General features: G+C 52.8%; 2 protein-coding genes across 3 annotated transcripts in view; one reads left to right on the top strand and one right to left on the bottom strand.

Moving 5' to 3' along the window:
* The window catches only part of PPP1R12B (protein phosphatase 1 regulatory subunit 12B), a gene marked incomplete in the record, with an annotated part of 227,306 nt that extends 218,146 nt beyond the window's left edge, over window positions 1–9,160 (top strand). Inside the window, 1 exon segment of the mRNA XM_006159146.2 lies at window positions 3,930–9,160. Within this exon segment, the coding sequence (XP_006159208.2) occupies window positions 3,930–4,016 (87 nt within the window).
* Window positions 9,161–13,241: 4,081 nt separating this feature from the next.
* The window catches only part of SYT2 (synaptotagmin 2), a 120,734-nt gene continuing 112,977 nt past the window's right edge, over window positions 13,242–20,998 (bottom strand). For both annotated transcript variants that reach the window (XM_006159149.3, XM_006159148.2), the window contains exons 9-10: window positions 18,095–19,395; window positions 13,242–15,084 (exon numbers count right to left, since the gene is read on the bottom strand). In XM_006159149.3, the coding sequence (XP_006159211.1) occupies window positions 19,189–19,395 (207 nt within the window). In that variant the 3' untranslated portion in view covers window positions 13,242–15,084; window positions 18,095–19,188. The remainder of the gene's footprint in view (window positions 15,085–18,094; window positions 19,396–20,998) is intronic.

Raw genomic sequence — 20,998 nt, forward strand, 5'->3', positions numbered from 1 at the left:
CGCCTGCAACGGGCCCCCGCCTTGCAGCAAGGGGGAAGAAGGCAGCATTCTGCATTCTCAGCACTCGGACTTCCCTGTCGAAGGTGAACTTTCAGGAGCCGCTTAGCCCTTGAAGGCCTTGCCACCATAAAGAAAGCCACAGCATGGCACACGGCCCTCTGCATCAGGGCTCAGCAAACTGACCTGCTGATACTGCTGTGAGCCACAGTCAGAAAAGAGACCGACAGAAGAATATCGCATGACACATGAAAATTATATGGAATTCAGATTTCAGTGTCCAAAAATAAAGCTTCACTGGAACCTGAGCCCTGCTCGTCGGTTCCGTATCACCCCTGCGTCCATGGTGCTTTAGTGCTGCACCAGCAGGGAGAGTCATTGCAGCAGAGACCGCGGAGCCTGCAAGCCCTAGGAATTTACTATCTGGCACTTCACAGAAGAAGCTTGCCGCCCCTGCCAAAAGGGAAGATGAGATAACTAAGCTGAACTGGCAGTGCGATCAGGAGATTCTGTGCCCTGCCTTTTTTTTTCCCCCGCTGTTTCCCAGAAGTCATCTTGCCTCAGCGTGTAGTGCAAGCCACTTACCAACAAAACAGAAGAGGGGACTCCTTTCCCACTCCCTGTGTAGTTGGACCTCCGCAGGACTCCTGAGGCCTCATGCCCGACAGCCAGCCTCTCCCAAGGCTTCTGAAGCCTCGCAACCCCACATCCTCCTCCCCTTATACGTCCCCCATCAAAGGCAGTGAGAAGTACTATTGAGAAAATGTGTACTTAATTCATCCAAGGTGTCACTAACATGAAACTGGTAAGTTGGAAGTGCAGAAGTTAAGCTGAGGCCAAGCCGAAATGGCAATGCTTCTTTCCCGTCATCTGTGCATGGCACTTTGACACGTGTGCCTGTGTAATCGTTCTTTAACTGCAAGTGAGGATCGGATACCACTGTTCATTCCCACCCCCCCTCTTTTTTTTTTTTTTTGAGAGGTTTTTGCTATAGGGCGCGTGCGCTCGCCAGACAGAGAGAAACAGAGAGACAGAAAGCAAGAAATCACCCCCCAGGGGGGATGGCCACACTGCAATCCCTTCTCCTCCAGTCTCCTCTCGGGATCTTGGGCACGCATGCACACGCGCCCAGCATGAGTTCAAGCCACCGGGTCCGGGACTCGAACCACAGTCGACTACATGAGAGTCCAGCGACATAGCCATTACACTAACTGTTGGTCCTTCTCCCTCTCTCTTTTGAGAGTGAAGTTTATGAGGTTTTTTCTCCCTTGATTTCTACATTCCACTTCTTGACACTCCCTTAAGATGTCAATTGTAGCACGTTGCAGCTGCAAAATTGCCTTGCCCAGTTTTTTTTGCCAAGGAATTGAGTTCTTAGTGTGGAAATAAATCACTTGAGCTCGACGAGTTGTTTGTACATTTAAAAAAAAAAAAGCACTCAGTTCTGATTCGATGAGCTGAGCAGTGGAATGTAAAATGTAACCCATCACTGTGCAGAACGCCTTCCCACCTATGGATCCTATTATGGAAATATGAGTCTCACCCACAGCCACACCTGGGCTAAGGCCCCGGATGGGCCATTACAGAGCAGATGGGAAGGTGAAACGTTATGAGGTCACCCCAGGCTGACTTTTTCTAAAGATCTTTTTAAAATGAGTTTCTCAGCACTCAATTCTATTAGGTCGTCAGGAAAGCCTTAAAGTGTTTTTCTGTGTAAAATTGCACCATGGCTTTCCCAAAGACCCAGTAGGAGGCCAGGGGCAGGAGAGAGGCTCGAGAAGGGGCAGCTGGACTGCTGTGCTGAGTTGGAGGAAGGAGAAGGCAGGGTCATAGGACTGAAAGTTTATTTTCTGAATTCAAGCCTCCTTTGGCAGGTCAGATTTCTTGCCTGTCCCCCACCCCATGTGCAGGGGAACTTTCGCAGTGGTGGCAGAAAGAGGGTTCAGATGACAAAGCTCACCGTGTATGTCAGCACACTTCCCCGCCTTCCCCTTCCTGATAGGCTCGGGGGTCCCCACCTTCAAGGGACTAGGACAGGGATTATTGTCTTTTATGGACAGAAAAGCAGAAGCGCAAAGAAGTGGAGTGATCTCCCTCAAGTCATTTGCCAGATTTTAGTTCCTGGACGACGGCAGTTTCTGGGGTCGTCTCCACGCACTCCACCTGTGAGGAAAGAACGATCTTTGGAGCTGGACACACCTGGTTCAGCATGAGCTTTGCCGTGTAACTGCTGGGTACCTTGGACTCGTGAAATTGTTCATTTCCTCATTTGTAGAAATAAGGATAATAACTGGGACCAGTAAGTGGCGTAATAGTTACATCGCTGGACTCCCACAAGGTCAACTGAGGTTCAAGTCCCGGACCCAGAGGCTTAAAACTCATGTTGGGTGCGTGTGCACATGTGCCCCAAATCCCAAGAGAATGGAGAAGGGATTACGGTGTAGCCATTCCCCTCCTGGGGGTGATTTCTTGCTTTCTGTCTCTCTTTCCAGCGAGCACACATGCCCTATAGCAAAAAAAGTCTCTCTCTAAAAAAAAAAAAAAAACGGAAAAGATAAATAAGAATCGTATCTATGTCACAGACTCATGGGACACAGAGCCTGCAGCACACTGCCTTCCACATCACAGAAACTCAGTCATCCTTCCCATGCCCTCAGTGTAAATTCTCTGTGTCTGTGATGCACACGTGATGCATGTACACGTACACATACATGTCTGTATAACCTGCATCTTCCCTGAGAGATCAGGAAGCAAAAACTATATTCTTTAGGGTACAGCTAGATCCCTGAGTGCTTCATGGCTGAGCCAGGCCTCATGACTCCTCAGCCCAGGCCACCCTTCCCAGGGGACGTTGCCTGCCACAGGGATTCTCTGAAAGTGAATGACTCGTCCAAGCACATCCATGTTGGCCAGATGCAGGTGTCATCCTGTAGCCTTCATAGTGAAAATAGGCTTCCCCTTGCTGCCAGCAGGGCCCACACACGCCTTGTCCCAGGGAGAATTCGTGTTACCCAGCACTCTCGCCGTGTCCGATCACGTAACAGAGTCTGATAGCCAGCCCGGGGCTTGAGGCTACAACGTCCTCTTTGTTTCACAAGTTGGGTGACAGTGGGTCTTCCAAGGTGGCAGAACTGACAGAATTGAATCTCCAATTGCTTCCTCCCTACAAGCATCTGATTCCTGAAATTACACCACCTCCCCCTGAAACTGCCGAGAAGTCCTCTTGTACCCCTTGGTGTGAGTCTCAGCAGGGAGCTCTGGGAGAATGAAACCCATGCCTAGGTTCACTGTGCCCCACTGCCCTGCGACTTATTTGTAAGTGCCTCGGGTTTTAGCCGTTCAGAATGCGTGTGCAGTCACAACCAGTGGGAATTTTGGTGGCTTCCATTTCCTGAAGGCTCCTAGAGCACTCTCCACTCATCTTGTGCTTGTGGCAGGAAGGCCACCTTCTGCCCCTCTGCTTGTGTTTTACCTTGTGATGGGGTGTGGAGCAGTGTCTTCCTTTAACCCTCTTAGCTGACCACCGCCTTCCTGAATTCCTTCCCTATGTCCTCAGCAACCCACGTCAGCACTAATTTCTCTAGACGAGAGGTGAGTGCAAGGGCTGGAGCAGTTGCAGTTACTGATTCGATATCATGAGAGGATATACCGTGCAGAACGTGAAGCCTGCATACAGAGACATAGTATGAGTAGTTACTGCCAGCTCTGCTAGTTCAAAGATGGAGGGGCTGTGGTCTCCCCAGAGATTAATATTACCCATGCGAGAAAGAGCAGTATTCAAGGGAGTCTCATCTCTGGGAGAAGGGGTGGTGACAGTTCATTCCATGCGCTCAGAAGGCCTTGTTCATGGGGTGGCCCAGCCCAGCCTGGGCAGGGAGGGAGAGGAGGCAGTCGGGCCAGGCTGTAACACTTTTCCCTCTGTCACTCTGCAGGTGTTAACAGAGCTGAAATCCGACAACCAGAGGCTGAAAGATGAAAATGGTGCCCTCATCAGAGTCATCAGCAAACTGTCCAAATAGACTAGGCTGCTGGTTTAGGAGGGATGGGGCACCTGCTGCTTCCCACCCCCCTTCCAGCCATTGCCTTCCACCTAAAAAAAGTGAATGTTTGGTGGAAGGACACCTCTTTCAGGCCCTCTCCGGTCACCTCCTCTGCACTGTACATTTCTCTGCACTCCTGATGCCCCATCCCTCCTACACCTCACCCCGAGTTTTATGACAGTTTAATTCAAGCATGATTGTGATTATTCAAGCCATCTGGAGAAGACCTTGGGGACTGCACCAGGCTCAGCTGTGGACCCCCAACTTCCTGCTGCTCAGCTATTTTGTCCACATTGGATTTGGTCCAAACCTGCCGGGCTTCTACCCAAACCAGTACTCCACAGCCTTTTACACCAACCCAGTGTCCTCTGATAGAGGTGAGTCTGGTGGTGGCCACGTCAGGATCCCGTCTGGGGCGCAGGAGAAGCAGCAGGGTCTGGCAGCCTCTGGAGCTGTGTTCCTCTCACAGTCCATGGTGACAGCGACTCTGCATTGAGGCTCCCTGTTCTTCGCCTCTCAGGAACTGACTTATCTGTATTTTTACTGTCTACAAGCTGGGAACAGCCCTGACTAGTTTAGCCCCTGTTCCTTCCTCATGCCTAGCCCTTCCTCCAAGGCTCAGATGGCTTCATTTCTTTCCTTTCTATCTTTTTATCCTTTCTCCCACCCAGCCTTCAGCCGGTGGTAGAAAAGCTGGAACAGAGCACCTCGCCTCAGTCGTCTTTGGCTGTTAAGAAAGTCGTTGCTCTGGAGACAGAGAATGTTCACGCAGGTGCCTTGTGGTGGCACCACTAGCCTGCTCCCTGCAGAGCCAGAGCACGGCCCAGGGCCCAGCCCGCTGTCCTCACCCCTGCTTGTCTTCGCCATACACAGTGATTTGCTTTCCTAGAACATCTGGGCTGGCCCTCCTGTGACGTTGGTTTCCTCTCTACACTCTGTCACCTGTCCCAGATGAGAAATGAAATCACTACAAGAGGTGGGCAGGGTCGGAATGGCAGATCATTGGGAGGCAGATGGGGGGAGCAGCTAGAAAGTGGAGTGTCCGAGGACACTCGCTGTGGGGCAAAGGAGACAAGATAGCCGCTGTGCTGGGCGTGGCGGTGACAGTGATCGTTTCCGGTGGTTGCTTTTACTGAGAGAGAGACGTTTGCTTTCTTAGAAACTAACAGGGAAATGACTTGGTAATAGAGGTTTGAAGGGATGAGGTGCTTTCCACCCATTGCAGGTCATGGACTTTTGGAATGGCAGGGCCCACAGTCATCTGGTCCAGCTCTACACATTGCGTCATAGGAACCCCTGCTGTCACAGCTTTACCCTGTCATCAGGCGGCCTCTGGTGGCTGTGCATTGATCCCTCTAATAGCCAGAATTTTTCCTGACATGAGCTGAAGTCTGCTTGGGGATCCTCCCGTGGTGCAGGTCTGCCCTCATGGCTCTGCAGCGTGACGGCCCATCAGATGCATGCTGTTGGCGGTCTCCCTCACCCTGACTCTGCACCAGCTCTGAAGAGCCATTTCAGCTCTTCCTCACGTGACATGCTCTTCATGCCAGTCACATCTTGGCTATTCTCCTTGACACAAAAGCAGCCTTTTAAAATATGCCCAGACCTGGACAGAATACTCCATAAATTCAGTGCAAAGTTAAGCCGTTGGTCCCTGATGATGCAGTACTGATAAGTACAGTATTTGCTGTTTGCAGGAGCTCTGTCCATTGGCTGTATCATTTGAAGTGTGCAGGTCATTTAAATCCTCCTCACTTTAGGGTTGCTGGTAACATTCCGTGCTTAAAGTGGTCCATTCTCTTAAGATACACTACATCTGTCTGTCTGTTTCTTTCCCAAAAATGACAGCGAGCCTCTGAAACATTACATACTTTTTAAACCAGAAGTTATTTAAGATCTCAATTCCAGAACAGGAGATAAGTCTTCTCCAGCAGAATCCTGTTTTGACAGTATAGAGAATTCCAGCTTTCATTTCCACCCTTTTCCAAGGGAAGTGAATACCCTCTTAGAACTTTGATCATGGAGCACTGCAGGTGTAACGCTCAGGGAACGCCGAGTTAGAGTAAGCAGTCTCATACTTTCAGCTCTAAGCATTTCCTTCGTTCTAGGGCGAGGACGTCAGCACAAGGTGTTGACTAATCGACTCTTGGCACGTCTTAGTTTTGAGGGAGAGGGGACCCCCACCTCCTTCTCAGGAAAAGAAGATGGTCTTAGTAAGAAAACGTCCTGACAGCCTTCCATTCAGTGGGCCAGGCAAAGGCCTTGCAGCTCCCTCAGACCGGTGTGTGCCTTTTGAGCATTGGAGGCAGACTCTGAAACCTTCGGTGGATGTTACACCCCTGCTGCTTCGCATGGCCCTTCTGTGGTAGAGGTACCTCTCCCCTGTGGCCAGAAACCTGTAAGCTTTCAGTCTCAGGAATATTAGATTCTATGGCCAAGATCTCATCAAAGTGTCCACCATCCTAGGTTAATTTCTCTTATGCAGTTAATATTTTTAGACAGATAAATTCTGAATTCTGGTCTCTCTCCAGAGAATAAAGTGTCACTTTGTCACAGCAGTACTGATGGGAAGCTCCCTGGGGGGTGGCTGTAAGCCTTTTAAGAGCCAGCTGTTGTGCCTGGCATCGGCAGCCAGCAGCCGAGTGCTGTCTGGCTAGTTACCTGCTGTTGGTCTCATCAGTGGCCTCAGATCTCCAGACCTCACCTGCTCACCTGAGTGCTCTGGGGCTCCCCAGGTAGCTCAGTCTGCCTGAGCAGCAGTAGGCCTGGCCAGCGGTGTGGGGCTCAGGCTTGGCCCTTTAGGGTCTATTTTAAATACATCAGAATGGGGAAGAGAATGTTCTGGATACGGCTTTACACCCTCTGTTCTGTTCATTTGATATTTTTCAAAAACCAGGCCACACCTTTGGGAGTCATGATTTGGCCATTCCAGAGATTCTCTGGCTAAGGTTTGCCTGTTTGTCTTCAAAGGGCTGCTGATCCTTTTCCAAATAGCGCTAGGGTGTGCTGACCCCAGCCCCATCCCAGTCTCTAGTGTAGGGCTTATGCAAATCTCAGGGTGTTACCTCTAAAGAATCTAAGTGGTAGACATGCCTGGGGTTTACTCAGTGTACTAAATTCTCTCCTGGGCAAGAATCATTTGATAGTTCCTAAAACCTCCCAGTCTTTTCTGTCCAGCTGCAGGATGTGTTTGCTTCTCTGCTGGGCTGCCCCTGGTTTCTGCCCACCACCCCATGTGTAAAGAACCCTAGATGCAGGGGCTGCTCTCTGAGGCCACGGCAGGGTTGTACATCCCTGTCTGGAACACTGCACACAGCCCCTTGCCCCACACACAGCATAAGCTCACGCAGGAAGCAAGAGGTTCAAACCTCACTTAATAGCCTATAGACTATTAAGTGTGTGTCATGTGAACTACGGACTGGTTCTTCACCAGGGGCATTTAATTGAGCCAGAGATGAGAGAAGAAGGAACTCAAAGCCATGTAAGTTGTTAGGTCTCTGGTCTCTGGATTTCTGGCTCCTTTGCAGGCTCTGCTGCTGCAGAGAAGGCCCCATGTTTTAGGCCCACCTTACTACAGAAGAAGGTCCAGACAGTGTCCATGCTCGCTAGGAGGTGGGCGAGGGAACACTGCAAAATGTCACCAGTTCTCTGCCCTGCACCTCAGGAGGGAAAGCCTAAAGGACTGAGCATCTAAGCCAACAGGAGAAAGGATTTCTAGTTCTCCCCCACCGGAGGAGCCCCTGGGCACACTGGAGCTCAGCAGTGAGGCAACCGCAGGAGCCTGGTGTCCTCAGGCACCATCTCGCCCTGGCACTGCCCTGGGTCTAAACACACAGCTGCCAGTCAGAGGTGGCCAGATCTGGGCTCAGTTACCACTACAGAGCTTGGTCACCAGGGCTGGTTTTCAAGGCAGGTTCTGACCTCTCAAAGGATGTGAGTTCCTCTGGCCCAATAAGCAGTGCAGCTGTGAGAGCAGAATAAGGCAGCATGGGAGGACAGACCCCAGGCCAGAACATTGGCATGCCCGGCCCTGCGCAGCCTCTGCTTAACCGTGTGACCTTGAACAAGGCGCCTTTCCTGTCTGCAAATGAAGCTCTTTGGACTAGATAATCCTTAAGATCCCTTTGGCTGTGGTCTGCTCATTCTTCAGAAGATCAGGACATCTCTTAAACTTCAAATTTCTGCTTCAAAAGTTTTTCTATCTTCAGAAATCAAGAGCAAAAATTGTTGTCTTCTTCCAGATTCAAACTGTTTAACATCAGTATGTGAAGGCTGACTCCTCACCCTTACTGGAAAGTGAATTTAATACTAAGGGTAATTGAGTGGTGTCGCAATTGCTTTCCCTTTTAATGACTTGGTAAGAATATTAAAACCCGCAGGAGTGGAAATTGGAGCTCTTGGGGAAATGGGTAGAGAGCAATTTGTTGCAGGCAGCCTGTGGACAGTGTTTTAATAGGAAGTCGAGCTGCTGCTTCGTAGGTTTCCCCAGCCACCTGGCCTCGCTTTCTCAAGTCTGAGCCACAGCAACTCTCACGTCTGAGCAGGAGACTCGTGTTTCTGCTTTGTACCAGCTAGTTCAGTCTCGAACTCTGCCCAAGAGCAGCAAGAGAACCCCCAGTAAAAACCTCAAGCTTTAGTTCCACTGAGCTCCTCCACTGGATTTTGAACTATGAGAAATAGGAGGGTCTGGTGCTGTTCAAGATGGTCTTTCCTTTGAAGCAGGTCCACGGAGGAGACTACCAAAGCAGGAAGCGTACGCAAAGCCGGCGTCCACTCAGCCGTATTGCGTAGAACAGCACGTGGCTCTCGCAAGACTCCTGCAGGATTGGCTGTGAGTGGAAGTGGAGGTGGCCTGGGTGCTGTGGTGGGAAGAAAGCAGGTCAGGGGCTTGGAATACGGAGCAGGATGGAGGCTGCAAGCCTACAAGCTGGGGGAAGAGATTTCATGGAAGCAAAGCTTGGGCAGAGAAGCGAGTTCTGTCTCACTAGGGACTGTGTCCCTCAGCCTCCAGCTGAGCGGAGATTTTAATCAGCTCCCCTAATGAGTATTGACACTGCCGGGGAGCAGTAGACCCTATCAGGGACAGCTATCGATTCCTTGTGTTCTGATTAGGTTGGAAAATAGATCAACTTCGTTGAAGCCCAGGAACTCTCATTGTCACAGCTCCTCGAAAATGAGGTGGTCTCGTAGGGCTGAGGAAAAACACACAGAGCATCTTGGGCAGCCATCCAGTGCTGCGTGGATTAAAAAAAAAAAAAAAACCGCAGTTGCTTCTCCCGGAGTTGTGTGCAAGGGTCAAAACTGAACCTGAGGATGCTTACAACGCAGTGTGGAACCCCTCCTTGTACGTCAGAGGTGGGCCTGTCTAGTGACGTCACCACTGAGGACTGCCCTGCCTCCCCGAGAAGGTTAACAGTTTGGGGAGTGCTCTTGCTCTGGCCTGTGTGCAAACTCACACACGTTTGCTCGCCTCAAGCTTTCAAAATGAGGTCTGGCATATCTTGATTAGAAATGAGAACTCAGAAACCAATTTTATCCTAGAACATTATTCTATTAATATATATCTTTTGCTTTTCCTCTTCCCGCCCAGTCTCCCAAAGGACTTCTGAGTCGTTCCCCAGTTCATCTGCTTATCATTTTAGACTGTGAATCTGCCAGAGTGAGATTTTCCTGTGATTTCTTCTCCAAGTTTTCCCCTAATGCTTCAGATAAAATTTCAGTTGGGTGGGCCCGTAAGGTGACATCAGGCTGTTCTGATGTCCTTCCAAAATAAACACACCCTCCACCCTTCCTCTGCCTTCCATCTCCCTCTGCATTCTTTACTCCTTGCTTTCCTCACTTGGAGCTGATGGTGCTGTAGAGAAGAGGTTTGCCATGAGTCAGCCATGATTCCTGCAGGAATTTCATTCACTAACAAACACCCCACCTTGATACCCCTTTTCCAGTTTCCAAGCACCCCAGCTGTGCTCATGTCCCCTCAGAGATGAGGCCTGACTTCTAGGCCTATACGACCCCAAAGCTGGGCAAGGAGCATGGGTAGCCACGTCTGGTTCACTCCATCTTTGTCCTGAGAGGTCTGTTTGTCAAGACCGAACTGCGTCTTCTCCACACAAACCTGGTCTGTGTGTTGGTGCATCTGGCAGCAGCAGCTCAGCCATTCCTGCCTTGCAGGAGACGGGACTCAGGAAAGGCACACTGACTGTGGGGAGCCTCTTAAGAGCCCTGTAATGTCCTCCCAAAACTAGCCTCAGGATGAGCCTGCAGAGCCCGCAAGGCCACGCCCTTGCCTGCTCACTCCCTGCTGTACTGGAACCTGGAATGGACCTGCGCTGGAGAAGCTTGGGGGGGGGAGGGGGAGGCTGCAGGGGTAGAGAGGTTCTGGAAGAATGCAGCAGTCCAGAGCACCTCTTCTCTGACCAGCACCCCTTGGCTCCCAGAGAGCCACCTGACTTCCCAAGTAGGGCCACGAGGTCCCTAAAGAGGGAAGGAGGACGTCTCCGGCTCAGAGAAGGCACAGCCTGTTTTCAGGAGAGTGGTTCAGATTTGTGCTTAAACTTTATGATCTTCCTTCGTTTCCACGTTTGCCTCCGCCCTGCCCTTGATCAGCAGGAGAGAAAGGGCTTAGGAGAAGCACCTGGCGTCTCCACCATCGGCACAGGTAAAGCACCAGATGGAACTGTTTCCAGCCGCGGTGTACGGATTAACTTCAGTCTCTTGTAAATACCCCTGGGGTGGGTGGGGGCGCTTGGGAAGGGGAAGCTGGACTCGCTTTGTGAACTGAATGTATTTTTATGCAATTTTGAGTGGCCTTTCAACCCTGAGATGAATGATTTTGTTTTACTGGTTGTTATTATATAGTATTAAGTATTCTGTGTTTGAAAGTTTGAGGATAATAATATTCACATCTATATGATGCCTGTAAACACAACGGTATTTATAAATGAGTAAATAAAATTGTGTTTTAACTTTGTGACTGTGTCTCCGCAGTGGAGGAATGGGATTCCCAAATGGGAATCTCACATCAGGGCAACCTCTTCCAGTGTCGCAGCAATAGCTCTATCGTGGGGGCCCCACCCGCCAGCCTCCCCAACTCCTGTCCTCTGCAGTCCTTCCCCGAGACGACCACAGTGAGTCGCTGTCACTGTGCACAGGGTCTCTGGGGGCATCACAGCATTTCCTGAGTGGAGTCAGGCCAAGGATAGGCCTGGACCAGAGGCGGAAAAGGCCCAGTAGAAGTCAAGGTATCAAGGTTCTACGTTTCGAGAGCGTGGCTCAAGCGTGGCTCTTGGACAGAGCAGGGCTAAATGACCAGGGTGTCTTAGCCGGCTGCACGGATGCGAGCACACTCTTGTACAGCTACTTGTTGCAGTTCAGAGATGTGGGGTTTTTTTGGTTTGTGGGGGTGAGGGCTAGTTTTTCTGAGCTAAGGACAGATGCACTTGTGAAAGAGGTCCCCAAGGCGAATGGCCACGCTGCAGTCTGCTCTCGCTTCTCCTCTCGGGACTTTGGGCCTGCACACACGAACTTGGTGTTTTTCAAGCTGCTGGGTCTGGGGCTTGAACTGTGCAGTCGGCCATGTGGGATCCAGCCACCTAAATCACACCACCGGCTGGCCCTGGAGACATGCCTTTCTTGGGCTCACGGGAGTCTGGCATCACCCTAAGCTTTCTGCTGTTTACGGGCCAGTCTCCATTAGGTCATTGTTTGATGCAGAAGATCCGAAACCACTCTGTGGTCCTAACTACAAAGGGAGCTCACTTGGGGGTTAGCCAGGATTAACTCGAGACAAAACGGGGGCGTGCCAGAGAGGAGCTGTTCAGGCCTGCTGGTGGGGGTCGCAGAGGGGTGGCCAGGCTTGAGCTCAGGCCGCTCAGGTGGGGGCCTGGTCCCTCCATCCGGCCAGCCCCGCCTCTGGCGTTGCTCAGCCGTTCCTTGCCAAGCAGAAATCCCTGGCCACTGCCTTGGAGGGAGGTCGGGGGAGGGAAGATTCTTTCCCCTGCTGTCGCCCAGCTGTTGGGAGCCCAAGCAGCAGCAGAACAAACACATGATGTCATGGTTGAAGAGTTCAGACCTGTCCTGGAGCCCAAAACAGAGGCAAAGAGCATGTCTCATGCAAGGGGGGCTCTGAGACTACAATGTCATTTTTCTTTCTGTGTCCCCCACTGGACACAGGGAAGTCTGCAGAGACGGTATCGCCCAGCGGTCATGTCCTGTCCTGCGACAGGAGGAGGCGCTCTCGTGGTCAACCAGGGACCATGCAGTGAGAAGCCCCAGCCCTGCGCTGAGAGGCCCAGGCGCCTCCTCACCCAGGGCACCCAGCCACCCTGCCTCGGGGACATTAAGGACCCAGGCCCTTGCCAACTTGCTCAGGCTGGCCCCTCCCTGCCTGGCCTTCACTGCCCCTCCACGTCCCAGCTCACTAGGCAAGCACAAGTCTAGGCAGTGCTGGTTCCCGGAGGACAAGTGCCACGTGGCGTGACACCCAGTGGTGTAAACACTGAATGGCAGCTCTGTCCCGTCTCCACAGAGAGGAGACAGGCATTGGAACTGAGGCGCCCAGCCCCGTTCCTGGTCTTGGGCAGAGCTGTGCCACTCTCTATTTATTTATTTAATAATTTATTTAGTCATTTATTTCGATTTGACTAGAGAGAGAACGCGAGAAAGCAAGCCACCAGGTCTGGGACTTGAACTGTGGTCAGCCATGTGGGTTTGTCCAGTGCCTTCACCACCACACCACCTGCTGGTCCCCTGCCACTCTCCCTTTCTAAAAGTCCTGAGGCCCTGCCCTTCCCTGGAACTTCTGACTTCAGAGGTAAAGACACCCAGGTTCCCTGCAACGGGCAGCTGACTTCATGGAAATTCTCATTTTCAAGATCCCACACGCCAGGACCCGACTCCTCTCCACTGGACTCAGGTGCGGACTGTTCCCTAAGCCCAGCCGCTGGAAGGGAGCCCAAGGCTGTGGCCAGCCCAACCTGCAGAGGCCAGTCCCCAGCCACCCTTTCCTCCACCCCCACATTCCCAGTCTGGTCTTCCCTCCCTGCAGGGAGAGAATGGGCCTGGCCCCTTTGCTCTCTTGGAGGGAGATGCTGATCTTGAGGCCAGCACCCCAGACCCACCTCAGTACCCACCATGCTGCCCTCAAGGGCAGGGCCTGCCACCCCCACCACACCCAGCAAGGACTGCAAGACACCCCCGCCCCAGATTTCTTTCAGCTCATTTCTTTAATAAGGAGACGCAGCTCGTTACAAAATAACAGTTGGACAAGAGATCAGACAAAACGACAGAGTCCACACGAGGGGGTGGAGAGCATTGCCAAGCAGAGGAGGGGCGGGCAGGGCTGTGTGCGTGTCCTTCCCACGAAGACCAAGGCAAGGCTCCTGGTGGGGCTGGCGCACTCCAGGACCACCTGGGCTGAGCTAGACCCTGACCTAGCCCTCGTTTGGAAGCTCTTGGTCCAGGGTTATCCAGAAACAGCAGGTTAAGTCCTTAGATGGGCAGGAGTCAGGGCAGAAGGGTCTGGCTTCTCCAAAGACCCCACCCCCCAAGATTCCGATCGCTAAGGCTGGCTGGAGAAACTCCCAATGCCCCATGCACGCTGCTGCCACCTCACTCCACCTGCTGCTCTGCGACAGCCTCGCCCCTCTCCTGCCCAGGAACGTCTGCCAGAGGTCCCGGCCGGTAGAAGGTGGATCCTGGTTCTCGGTTCTTTCCCTTTCTCCTCCTCGAGCTTCTCGGTTGCCAGGCCTGAGGCCTTCGGGGCTATTTCCATGCATTACTGCCCGTGTTAGGGCCACGGGGCCCAGGGCAGCAGACTGGGGCCACCCGTCCCTCTTGGTTCACATTTGAGAGAGGCCTTGGAAGCCCCAGTCCCCTCTACCCACCCCTCTGCTACTTGGCACACCCGGCTGGCTGCTGTGGGAGTAGCTGTCAGGGGCAGGGAGCCCAGTGCACACCCGCCCACCTGGGTGTCTCCTGAGCCCCCCTCGCCCTGCCCCACCACTCTGAGGAGCCCTGACAGCCTTCAGGCCGCCCTGTTCTCAGGCTGCTATCAGGCTACAAGAGGAAGCTTCGGGGGAGCTGAGCTTATTTAATTACCTAGGCTAATTTCTGAAGTTCCCCAGTTTTCCCCGAGACACCCTCCATCGCTGTCCTGGCCCTGGCACCGCAGTGCTGGGCAAGAGGGGCCCAGGTGACAAGGGGGGGCCCAGCCACAGACTGAGCCACCAGTTGGCTGCTGCTGAAAACCCTGCCTGCCCCCACAGGGCCCCAGGAAGGCACCCGGAACTATGGAGTCCCCCCGCCCCCTGCTCTGTCCACAGTCAGGTAGGTGGCCGTGGAGGTGAACTGTTGCCCCAGGCTATGGAAGCCAGTGTGGGCAGGGCCGGCCAGGACAGCCCCAGAGGCCCCACCAGGAGCCTGCATGCCATCTGTCCTCATGACACGGGGCTGAGGGAACAGGGGTGAAAGGTGAGCCCTTCACAAGTGGTCATGGGGAGCCAATCAGAGGGACACGGGGGCTCCTGGAGGAGGCCCCCTTTATGGCTTTTCAGTTAATTCAGACAGTGGGAGGAAGGGGCACACCACACACACACACAGGACACGGACGCTACCGGGACACCAGACAGGCTGGACACAGCACGCCGCGCCCGAGGGTTGGCCCTGCAGACGGATGTGCAGCAGGCGGGCCTTCGGGGCGACAGTGTCCTCCAGGGCTGGGCTGGCACCAGAGTTGGAAACCAGCTCCCATCGGCCATGGCCCCCATCGGAGGGTTCCGGATGGGGTGGGGTGGGGAGGACAAAGACTGTACATGACATAAAATTGAAGGAGCAGCCTCAATCCATCTGTGAAGTAGGTGGGGGTGGAAGACCGGGGGGCTCTCAGCGTTGCCATGCGGCTATTTACAGAAAGATAGAGACATGCATCTTGACGGAACAGGTTCTGTCCGGATGTTGGTAGATAACTATCTTCTTTGATATAGAACTAAACACACGGAGGGGTCAGATGAGGCGCACATGGCTTCAGAAGGTTCTTGTTTTGTTGTCGCTTAAAAAATAAAGTGTATTCATGTGTCTTCAGGTCACAGTGTCCCCTTCTCAATATTGCATTTCGAAAAACAACAGGCTAAGTCAATCTTTGGGGACCAGTCTCTGGCCTCCTGGGGCTGGGGGGGCGGGTGGAGGTGGTCACAGGGTAGGAGCTGCCAGACACAACACCGGACACCGGATGCCTGGTTAAGTCTGAATTTCAGATAAGCAACGACTCACGTGGTAGGACGGTGTGTCCCAAATATTGCCGGCCATACTAACAGGCAGGTAGTGGTGGCATGGGTGTCGGCACTGCTCAGTGCTCGAGCCGCATGGAGGCCCAGGTTCACATGCAGGACCTAGCCCGACACAGCGGGCAGCGGTACTCACCTGTGACCCTAGCTAACTTGGAAGCTGGGGAGAGAGGATCGAGATCATGCAGGACCATGTCAAAAGTACTTCTCTCTCCCTCTCCCGCTCCCTCTCACTCAAAAAAATAAGGAAAGAAAAAAAGAAAGGAAAAGTCCTATTTATCTGAAATTCCATTTTAACGGGGCATCCTGTATTTTTATTTGTCAAATCCGGCAACCATCTCATGGGGCCCTGGGCCACCAGAATCAGTACTCGGGACTCCTCCCTGCCTGCCACCACGCAGGGCTCCAAGAAAAGGTCTCAACCAGCCTGAGGTGGCAGAGGAGAGGGAGAGAAGGGAGGGCAGTGCAGATGACATGAGGGAGGCCATGCCTCACAAACTAGCCCAGGACATTAGAGAAATGGATCTCACTCCCTGGCCCCAGCAGAGGTTTCTCAACCTCTCTGCTATCTCCACCCCACCCTCACCCCACCACACCGTTTGCAAGAGAGCTGGCTGTGCCCATAGGGCTGCAGAGACCCCTCTTTCCTGGTGAAGCCGCGAGCCAGCAAAATCATCCCACACTGATTCTGCAGACACAAGGCATGCTGAGTGCCGGGCAGGAAAAAGATCAGGATCCCAACGGGAGCCGAATCCCCGCTGTCCCACCCTCCAGCCGGAACTCTGGAGAAGTCACTTCTCATTCAAGCCAAGCACTTGCTCGCTGCTGGAGCTGCCCCAGGGGGCTTGACCCAGCCTCCTCCAGGCCTCCACCTCTGTTTCCAAAGTCCAACCTGCCTCCAGCTCCTGCAGCGTCAGCTCCCTTCTGGGATGATGTTTCGGGGCAAAAGGATAAAGCAGAGCTTTCAGGCCTCATCCCCTATTTCTGTGGGAGCTGGGTTTGGGTTTCCATGGTCTCAACCCCTCAGTAAAATCACCTCTATGCTACTTCCCTCTTGAACAGACTGGGAAGAAAACTCACAGCCCAGAGGTACCCAGAATCCCCAATTAGCAGACACTCTAGCCATCCCTGCTCAGTACCTCCCCGGCACCCTAACGCCCTCAGGAACATGCCCAGCAGAGAAGCTGTAGGATAATGCTCTGCGGTTTGGGTTACGTCAGCCCGTGGGCTTAGAAAACCACAAGCATAAGTGTGTTCCCGCCTGGCCCATGAACCAGACAGATGCCATCTGCTAGGGTGGGTTACCACCAGCTGGGACCTGGGGAAGGAACTGTCCCCCACATCCACTCTGGCTCCACACTGAGGCCAAGGCTGGAAGTCTTGCAGCACCTGCCTCTCCCAAACTGCTCACTAGGTGTGCTCGGTAATAAAACCCAGCCCGTCCCCAGCCACCGAGGTGCCTACTGTCCCCTTCCCTTCCCTTCTCTTCCCTTCCCTTAGGAGTAACAAACCTCGGGCTCCGGAAGGGCCAATGAAGTTCACGAGCAGGAAGGATCCCTGGTGGTAGAAGCTGGACTGGGAAAGGGCCAAGAACAAAGGCAGGGGTGAGACTGGGAGGGAGCCCCCATGAGCTGTGGGGCTGTGGCGAGGAGAATGAATGTGGGGAGAGACCCTGAGAAAGCACCGAAGTCCCATGGCTCTGGGGATGGGAGAAGAGTCCAGTGACTAATGACCTCAGGATGTCCTGCTCTGTGGCCACTCAAATTCCAAAGGCACCCTACTGCCCTCCAGCTCTGCTGTGATCACAGCTCCGGGCCCAGGGACCACAGCTCTTCATCCCTGTCAGAGTCCTACCTCCTGTCGTTAAGTCCACACACACATGCACACACACACATCATGTAAAATATATAACTTCCCACATACCAAGGACTACGAGCAAGAAGGAGCAGGCACTCTGGGGGACGGGCAGAATGAGGCCTGCTTCTCGGCCTGTTCCTGGTAGAGGCGTTCATCCTCTCATCCCTAACTCCAACCAAAAAAAAAAGCAAAGCAAAACCTAAAAACCCCCATTCTCTTTCTTAAAAAAAAAAATAATAAAAAGATACTCTGCATCTTCTTCACACTGAGTTCTCAAAGCCTGAGTCTGTCCAATACCCTTCATCTGTCTCAAGTGCCTACAAGAAGCCGAAATGGCCCAGACGGGACAGGATAGGAAGTACCGCCATTTTTGCTGGGAGAGGGAGAGTTCCTCAGGCTTTCTGGGGACACTGAGTTTTCTGTGCTGAAGAAATGGCAAGGCCTGAGGGTTTCATGAATGGAAGAGAGAGACCAAAAGAAGGGAGGCAGAGAGGCTGGCCTCTGACCCACAGTGGGGCTGACTCTCTTGCCCAGGTTGATGGTTTGGAAGAGGATTCAGGGCAAACTCGACTAACATATATATGGCTTCTTATCAATGTTGGGGACAAAAGGTGAAAGGGGAATGGGACAACTGAGCATGGGGTAGGAATCCTGGCATGTCTCCTCCACTGCCCGTTTGGGATGAATGCCCTTTGCTCCTTGGCAATCATTAGAGACTCCTCCCTAATGAATGGTAGAATGGGGCCTCCCACAGGTCCCCCTAGGCCAATCCAGCTACCCATAAGCCCTCCAACTTGGAGGGCAGAGGGCCTAGTGAGCAAAGAGTGAGAGTGCGGGGAGTCCCAGTGCTCCCATCTATTTCACCCCAGGACATCTCTGCCATCTGTCCACCATCCTCCCTCATACCATCCTTCTTACCTGAACTTCAGGGGAGCTAAGAACCATTGAAACCTTCCTTTGAATACTCTCTGGCTCTGTCCCGATAACGTGTCTTCAGACTGTGTTGCTCCACTTAAATGAAAAGCAAAACCAAAGCAAAAGCATGGTGGGGAATCAATGCAAATAAACAGCATGACTTATATTCTGGAAAGGGAAAAGGATCTGTGTTTCTCACTGGACACAGGGAAGATCCAGGAGTGTAATTTTGATCTTTCTGAGAAATGGGACTTCTGTTTCTTCATAGTTTGACAGTTGTCAACAACAGTGAGGTCCCAGGACTGATGGTCTCTGTCGGAGTCTGACCAATCTAGTGAACAGTTCATCAGGAACATCCCAAAACCACACCTCTGGGCAACCATGACTGTCAGGAGGAAGTCTATGTTGGCATCAGGAGTTTGGTCCTAGTTCTGGGCACATCCTGTCTCCACATCTTGCTGCCTCCCAGTAGGAGTATAGGAGTTTCTGGTATCTGACTAAGATTCCAATCCTTCTCCACAGGCTGAAAGAAGATCCCACTTGGATGGTGGTCTTTCTTCATTTCAGAGTTCTGCGGAGCCGTCTCTTCCCATACGACTTCACTATGGCTCATTCCAGGCAAGAAGAGAGATACTCAAACACACACACACACACACACGCACGCACACACACACACACACACACACGCATGGATCATTGGTCACTGTGATGCCTTCTCTGTCAGGAAACAGGATGTGCTGCCATTTTGTTGGTCCAGAACGTTCAAAAAACAGGAAGTGCTGCAACTTTCTGCCAGCAGAGGGCCTCACGTGGGGTGAGGCGTAAGCGAAGCTCTGAGAGTGAGGGGCCGTGACAGGGCATGCAGCAAGGGCAGCTCCTAGGACAGTGAACAGAGCCAGGCTTTTCTTTCACCTCTTAGGGGACTCTCCTCACACGGCCGCCAAAGGGAAGTTGGTCTTTAAAAAGAGAAAAAGGAAGGAAAAACAAGGACACAACCACAAACAAATGAAAAACCTCTAAGGTCGCATAACTGAGGTATTGATAGCTCTGGATCTTGTCAGTGTCCGTGAAGGGCGCGGGGTCCCAGCCGCGGCTGCCTACTTGTTCTTGCCCAAAAGTGCATCCACCTCTTCCTCGGGCTTCAGCGAGTGCCACTGGGCGATGGGCCTCCGGGGGTTGGCCAGCATGTCAGACCAGTGCCGCAGCTCTGTGCCCGTGGCGTTGCTGCCCACGAAGATCTTGCCAATGGCTTCGTTCTTGCCCAGTTTGTCATAGTCCAGCACGGTGACCACAACCTGGACTTTCTGCAAGGAAAGCAAAGGAGGGAGAGAGTTGACAGGCAAAGTATGGGATCTTGTGACCAACTCTCCTCTCCATCAACCTACACTTAAATGACTGGGGAGGACAGGCCTCCCAGGGCTCCGCGCTTCCAGCTCTGGCTCCACTGAAGACTGAATTCCCGTGGAGCAGGTTGCCTTTTGGAAGCAACCTTTGGTTCTACAACCGGAAGTTGTTGGGCATGTGCTATGCTCTGGGCGCTAAGTAAGCACCTGCGAGAAGGGAAGGGGAAGGAAAGGGGGAAAGATGAGTTTTGCCTCCAATGAGATCAGCAGACACATGCTCAAAACGCACACCACCAAGCGATGCAGGTTGAACTATGGAGGTGAGAAGCGTGCTATGAACACTCAGAGGAGGTGGCAGACTTGCTCAGGTCAATCAGGAAAGCCTTCACAGAGGAGGTGACACTTAAATGGGGGCGTGAAGGCTGAGAATTTTCCTAGGAAGAGAAAAGAGGGCAGAAGGTGCCAGGAGGGAAGATTTGCTCTGGAAGGGGCATAGGCGTGAGGGTGCCTTTGGTATCAGAACACTAGAAGTTCAGAGTCACTGAGGTTCAGTGAGAGGTGACAAGGCAAGAAATAAGATAGGCAGAGTGGGTAGGGTCAGCTGAGGAGTTTCAGATTTACAAAATGTTTTTTAGGTTTCTTCCATGAGCAAGAGAGACAGGGAGATAGGGAGACAGAGAGACAGCACCTCCCTCGACCCCAAACAGGGCCTTGATGCTGCAATCCACCCAGCTTTAGTAAGGCCCGGATCATGGGCACGCGCATGCCTGAAGTGTTCAGGGAGGCCTTCAGACATAGACCCAGAACCCGCCATGCGGACCAGCCTCAGAGCACCGCGTTCTACTGCTGCACCAGTGTCCAGCCGCAAGAGTGCGCGTTTGATCCTTCAGGCAAGCAGTAAGGACTACGTGAAGACTTCGAAGAGGTGCAGCATGGGCGATTTTGAAAGAGAGCCCTGACATCAAGATGGAAGATCCACTAGAGGAGAAAGGGCCTGGAGGCAGAAAGGTGACCAGCTGGGGGCTGCTGTGGCTGGGAGGATGGATAACGAACACCAGAACCAAGGCAGCGGCAGTGGGAATGGGAAGTTGGGACCAGACTGGAGAGCATTTAGAGGGGAAAATCGCAACAGCAGACCTCACCGCCAACTCACAGAGCTTCCTGGTGGGAAGGAAAGAAGGAAAAGGAGAGAGAGGGGACCAGCAGTTAGCGTAATGGCTATGTCGCTGGACTCCCATGTAGTCGACCGTGGTTCACATCTCAGACCCGCAGCTTAAAATTCACGCCGGGCGCGTATGCATGCGTGCCCAAGATCCTGAGAGGAGAACGGAGGAGAAGGGATTGTGGCGTGGCCATCCCCCCAGGGGGTGATTTCTCACTTTTTGTCTCTCTCTGTCTGTCTGGCGAGCGCACATGCACTATAGCAAAAACCTCTTAAAAAAAAAAAAAAAAGAAAGAAAAGAAAAGAAAGAGGAAGGGACCAGAAGGGTGATGGGGCAGCAGAGCAGAGGTAGGCATGGCCAGGAGAGGACTGGGAGGGGGGGGGCCACCCACCCTCGCCGTC

The sequence above is a fragment of the Tupaia chinensis genome, unplaced genomic scaffold (assembly GCF_000334495.1).
Source record: "Tupaia chinensis unplaced genomic scaffold, TupChi_1.0 Scaffold000627_1, whole genome shotgun sequence".
Lineage (NCBI taxonomy): Eukaryota > Metazoa > Chordata > Mammalia > Scandentia > Tupaiidae > Tupaia > Tupaia belangeri.